Raw genomic sequence first — 5346 nt, 5'->3', positions numbered from 1 at the left:
TTCTGGTGCTTCTGGTGCTGTGATTTGCTTTTCTTTAAACACAAACAGACTGAGCTTTGACCCAAAAATAAACAGAAACACAAACATTAGTATGAAATTTATTTTTTAAAAAAAGTATAAAATATGAAAATCAGCACCTAAACCTGGTCACAACGATGTAAAACTAAACTGAATCACGATAAAATCCCTGGAAACCATCTCCTAACATATGAACACTCAATAACATCTTTATTAAAGACCTGCTGGTGTTTGCTGCTGACCACAGACGCACACTCGGCTGAATATTTTCGGGTGACAGACTAAACACAAACTAGTGCTGACCGTCCTCTATGTAAAAACAGTAACACCACTGTGCCACCCACCTTCCTGTGTGTGCTGCTGCTGTGTTGAGAAGAGCCCCACAGCTTTCTGAAAATATCAGCAGCAAACCTATGGTCAGAAATTGACCAATGAGGACTGAGGGCTGCTGCTGGACTGCTCTTACAGAGTCTACTGCACGTTCTCGGCGTACATACATTGCATAAACCCTCCTAATGAGTTGTGTGTGTGTGTTACAGGCCTCTTAAAGTCCACAGGAAGACCTCGTTGTGCGCTGTGGTGAACAGCTGTGCTCCTGAAGGGCTGAAGCTGCAGAGACGAACCGAGTCACTGTGCTGCGTAAAATCCTGGAAGCGGCCGCTGGAGGAGTCGATCAACTTCAGCACGCGCCCTACAACAAATACACAACATCAGCTGGAGCTAATACAGACAGACTTCCACCGCAGGAACGCTACGATCTACTCACGGTTTGATCCGATGGCGAGCAGTCGCTCTTTAAAGCACAGGCTGAGAGACAGAGCCCAGTCGGTTAGAGAGACAGTCCGTAATACCTTGAAAACACACAAACACACGTGGTCTACTACTCGGTGCAGGTCAGTAAATGTGTGCCTGTGTCTGAGGGCACGGTGCTGAACACAAAGAAGGATGTTTTCTGGTTGTTCTTTTAGGCACTGCTCAGTCTGAGTTCAGGAAAGTGAGCTTAGGATTCACTATCATTAATGAGGGACACCTATGATGTCCAAGGCCACAATAAATAAAGTGCAATTCTAATGGAGTACAGAAAACGATTAAAATGTAGATGATATTTATGCAGACGTCGAAATGAAGCAGACGTATAAAGATAAACACACAGCTCCTGTTAGAGAATATTTGGGTAAGGTTTAAAAATACTGGGAGAGGACTACATTAATAGAATCAGCCCTGGGGCGTGGGCGGAGCTCTTAAAGTGGACAGTGAATCGAGTTTCTAATTAAATCTGATGGTGAGGGAACACTGTTTTAGCCACAAAGTGCTCAATGTGCAGTTATTTATAACAAAATATGTCTTCTGCCTTTAACGCATCAGTGAACACACACTCGGGCAACCATCACCGGCCCCGGGGAGCAGTTGTGGGTTCGGTGCCTTGCTCAAGGGCCACCTCCCACAGCCCCCAATTTTCCTGGCGCTCGTGTGAATCAGTCCTAGGTCCTGACGTGACGTGACGTGACGTGACCGTGCCCTCCGAAGGACACCGAACGGCCGAAACGCTTGTTGACACACGTTCATCCAACATCTTCTACTCTTTACATGTTGGAACACTGCTGTGAGGATCTGATGATATTCAGCCATGACGAATGACTAGTTCTGGATCACAACAGCCTCCTTAACTCATCCTAAAGAGCCTGGAGCGTGCTTCGTTAGCACAGGAAATGCAGGTCCCCAACTTCACAGCCCAACGCTGGGGAGGTTTTTAATGCTCCAGCCCACACTTGGCATTGAGCTTAGGCTGCTGTGAATCTGCCTCAGTGTGTTGCATTTGGCACATGATTAAACATCTGTGACCACAGCTGGATTCACACATTATAAAAAGTGTCTACAATCTTTTGGACATGTACCTGGTGCACTGAGACAGGAGAGGGTTGGTTGTGTCTGGGTGGAGTAGCTGGTGCCGTCTCTATGGGTGTGTGTGTGTTTCGTGTATGGACACGTTTGCAAGTTAATCTCTTTGTCTTAAACCTGGTTTAAATGAAGCTGCTCCCAGTCTCAGGGAACGGAGGCAGCATTCAGGACGCCGCTGAGTCTTTGTATGTTTGTGTATGTTGTACCTGTTTCTTTTTCAAGCAGTAGAAAGTGAGCTCCTTCTCGGCAGCGTAACCTGTGTATACCACTACTCCTCTCTCCGAGGGGCTGAAGGCTGCCAGACTGGGCGGCAAGTTTGAAGCGTCCTGTTTGGACAGAGTACGGTGAACATTAAATTAACCACTGAAAATTTGGATAAATGTTCTATTACTATTTACGTTCTTTGACTTAGATTATGGGCAGCACGGTGGAGCAGCAGGTAGGTGTCGCAGTCACACAGCTCCAGGGACCTGGAGGTTGTGGGTTCGATTCCCGCTCCGCTCCTGACTGTCTGTGAGGAGTGTGGTGTGTTCTCCCTGTGTCTGCGTGGGTTTCCTCCGGGTGACTGTCTGTGAGGAGTGTGGTTTCCTCCGGGTGACTGTCTGTGAGGAGTGTGGTGTGTTCTCCCTGTGTCTGCGTGGGTTTCCTCCGGGTGACTGTCTGTGAGGAGTGTGGTGTGTTCTCCCTGTGTCTGCGGTTTCCTCCCACGCTCCAAAAACACACGTTGGTAGGTGGGTTTGCGACTCAAAAGTGTCTGTAGGTGTGAGTGAATGTGTGAGTGTGTGTGTTGCCCTGTGAAGGACTGGCGCCCCCTCCAGGGTGTGTTCCTGCCTTGCGCCCAATGATTCCAGGTAGACTCTGGACCCACCGCGACCCTGAACTGGATAAGGGTTACAGACAATGAATGAATGAATGATTTAGATTATAACTTAGATGACGCACAAAATAAGTTAATATAAACTACACACCAAAAGGTGTTTTACTCCACATTCAAAGATATTAAGGTGCTGTATTCTGTTAACAGTGGGTCAAAAACGTCACAGAACGGTACTGAAACAAAGCCAGTGTTTAAAAGTAATGACAGTATATGAAAACAATAATGTGGCAAATTTTTATTCCACATCGATGTAGTAAACTGCAGTGAGGGGCGTTCCCCTAAGACAAGAACACCCCAACAGACACACCTTCCTTTTTGTTTATTGGTTCACATAAGCCGAGTCCCTCATGAGCTGAGGACTACTTGTGTACGTGGATTTAAAAACCTATTTATACTACAGTGTGTCCAAGTGTTAGACCACACCATTTACAGCAGTGTGGGGATTACCTTGGGAGGGGAGGGAGCGGGAAACGTGAGCCAGTCGAGGAGCTCGCATTTGTCCTTTGTCCAATCAGCCGCCCAGATGCTGACACGCCTATCAGTGCTGACAGCCAACCAGAGCTCATTCACCTCCAGACCGAACTCTTTGTACTGTGGAAGAGTCAAGGGTTAACACAGACATTATTAATATTAGAAGTTATTAAACATTTACTACAGCAATGAGTAAAGACATTCAGTGAAGACAAGACATTCTCTGACCAGTTTGCTAGTGCACTGTATAGTGGTAATGGGTGCCCCCTTGTGGTCACTGATGATACGTAATGTCACGCCAGTCACTGGACTGCTCACTGTAACAACTCCGTCACGTCCTCCGGACAGCAGCACGTGACCTGGAATCAAGACACAGAGCAAACACACAGAGCCTGTTTACACCTGGCATTAACCGGATAGTATCTGGATTTATTCGACCAGATTCGGTTTACACTTGTCCTTAAAATGCGTTCCGAGTCTGATTTTACTTTCCTGTGTATTTTAAAAAATAATTCACATAATCACGTTCCTCATTTCCATTTTCCTTCCTCTAACTGGCTGTGAACATGTTTTCTCCTCTGCTCCCAGTGTGTTATATGCTCTCAAACCTCTGAAATAAACCTTTAAAACAGGCAGGGAATGGTCTGCAGCGTCTGAGACTGGTCAGAGACGCCACTGTCCAGAGGAATGTTTCGACACGACAGAGAGTTTGAGATCGGTGAAAGGATTGTGTGGCGTCAAATTAGGGCCAAACGTTTTGAGAATAAAAAGCAGAATCCATAACAGAAATTAAATTTTGAAGAGGAGAGGACTGTTAATATTGTGTTTTAAAAAAAGATTTTGAAAGAAAGTATTTCCATATTTACGTGTTTAGTTTTTCATTTGCACTGTGCTTCTGAGTCTCACTTTCAGCTCCAAAACATTCTTGCTTTTGAAAAGCCTGGTCAGCCATTGGCTACTGGAGATAAGTTCCGCACGCTGAGTACATTTTACATGCGCTGCTACGTCAGTAGAAGTCCAGAGTGAGTCAGTCAGTGAGTGAGTGAGTCAGTGAGTGAGAGAGAGAGAGTGAGTCAGTCAGTGAGTCAGTCAGTGAGAGAGTGAGTGAGAGAGAGTGAGTCAGTCAGTGAGAGAGAGAGAGTCAGCCAGTGAGTGAGTGAGAGAGTGAGTCAGTCAGTGAGTGAGAGAGTCAGTGAGAGAGTGAGTGACAGAGAGTGAGTGAGTGAGTCAGTCAGTGAGAGAGAGAGAGTCAGCGAGTGAGAGAGTGAGTCAGTCAGTGAGCGAGTGAGTGAGAGAGTGAGTCAGTAAGTGAGTGAGTCAGTCAGTGAGAGAGTGAGAGAGAGAGAGAGAGTGAGTGAGTCAGTCAGTGAGTGAGAGAGTGAGTCAGTCAGTGAGTGAGAGAGTAAGTCAGTCAGTGAGTGAGTGAGAGTGAGATAGTGAGTCAGTCAGTGAGAGAGTGAGTCAGTGAGTGAGTGAGAGAGTGAGTCAGTCAGTGAGAGAGAGTGAGAGTCAGTCAGTGAGAGAGAGAGTCAGTCAGTGAGTGAGAGAGTGAGTCAGTGAGTGAGAGAGTGAGTCAGTGAGTGAGAGAGTGAGTCAGTGAGTGAGTGAGAGAGTGAGTCAGTGAGTGAGTCAGTGAGTGAGTCAGTCAGTGAGAGAGAGAGAGAGTCAGTGAGTGAGAGAGTGAGTCAGTCAATGAGAGAGTGAGTGAGTGAGAGAGTGAGTCAGTCAGTGAGAGAGTGAGTCAGTCAGTGAGAGAGTGAGTCAGTGAGTGAGTGAGAGTGTGAGTGAGAGAGTGAGTCAGTCAGTGAGTGAGAGAGTGAGTCAGTGAGTGAGTGAGAGTGTGAGTGAGAGAGTGAGTCAGTCAGTGAGTGAGAGAGAGTGAGTCAGTGAGTGAGAGAGTGAGTCAGTGAGACAGAGTGAGTCAATCAGTCAGTGAGAGAGTGAGTCAGTGAGTGAGAGAGTGAGTCAGTCAGTGAGAGAGTGGGTGAGTGAGTGAGAGAGTGAGTCAGTCAGTGAGAGAGTGGGTGAGTGAGTGAGAGAGTGAGTCAGTCAGTGAGTCAGTCAGTGAGAGAGTGAGTCAG

At 46.8% G+C, this 5346-nt stretch overlaps 1 protein-coding gene across 1 annotated transcript in view; it reads right to left on the bottom strand.

Moving 5' to 3' along the window:
- Window positions 1-125: 125 nt before the first annotated feature.
- The window catches only part of wdr90 (WD repeat domain 90), a 47207-nt gene continuing 41986 nt past the window's right edge, over window positions 126-5346 (bottom strand). The window contains exons 38-42 of the mRNA XM_066683399.1: window positions 3494-3624; window positions 3242-3385; window positions 2124-2243; window positions 785-869; window positions 126-709 (exon numbers count right to left, since the gene is read on the bottom strand). Of these exons, the coding sequence (XP_066539496.1) occupies window positions 552-709; window positions 785-869; window positions 2124-2243; window positions 3242-3385; window positions 3494-3624 (638 nt within the window). The 3' untranslated portion in view covers window positions 126-551. The remainder of the gene's footprint in view (window positions 710-784; window positions 870-2123; window positions 2244-3241; window positions 3386-3493; window positions 3625-5346) is intronic.

Source organism: Hoplias malabaricus, chromosome 10 (genome assembly GCF_029633855.1).
Source record: "Hoplias malabaricus isolate fHopMal1 chromosome 10, fHopMal1.hap1, whole genome shotgun sequence".
Taxonomy (NCBI): Eukaryota; Metazoa; Chordata; class Actinopteri; order Characiformes; family Erythrinidae; genus Hoplias; species Hoplias malabaricus.
Note: the sequence above shows the minus strand (reverse complement) of the source record. Positions and strands in the feature narration are given on the sequence as shown.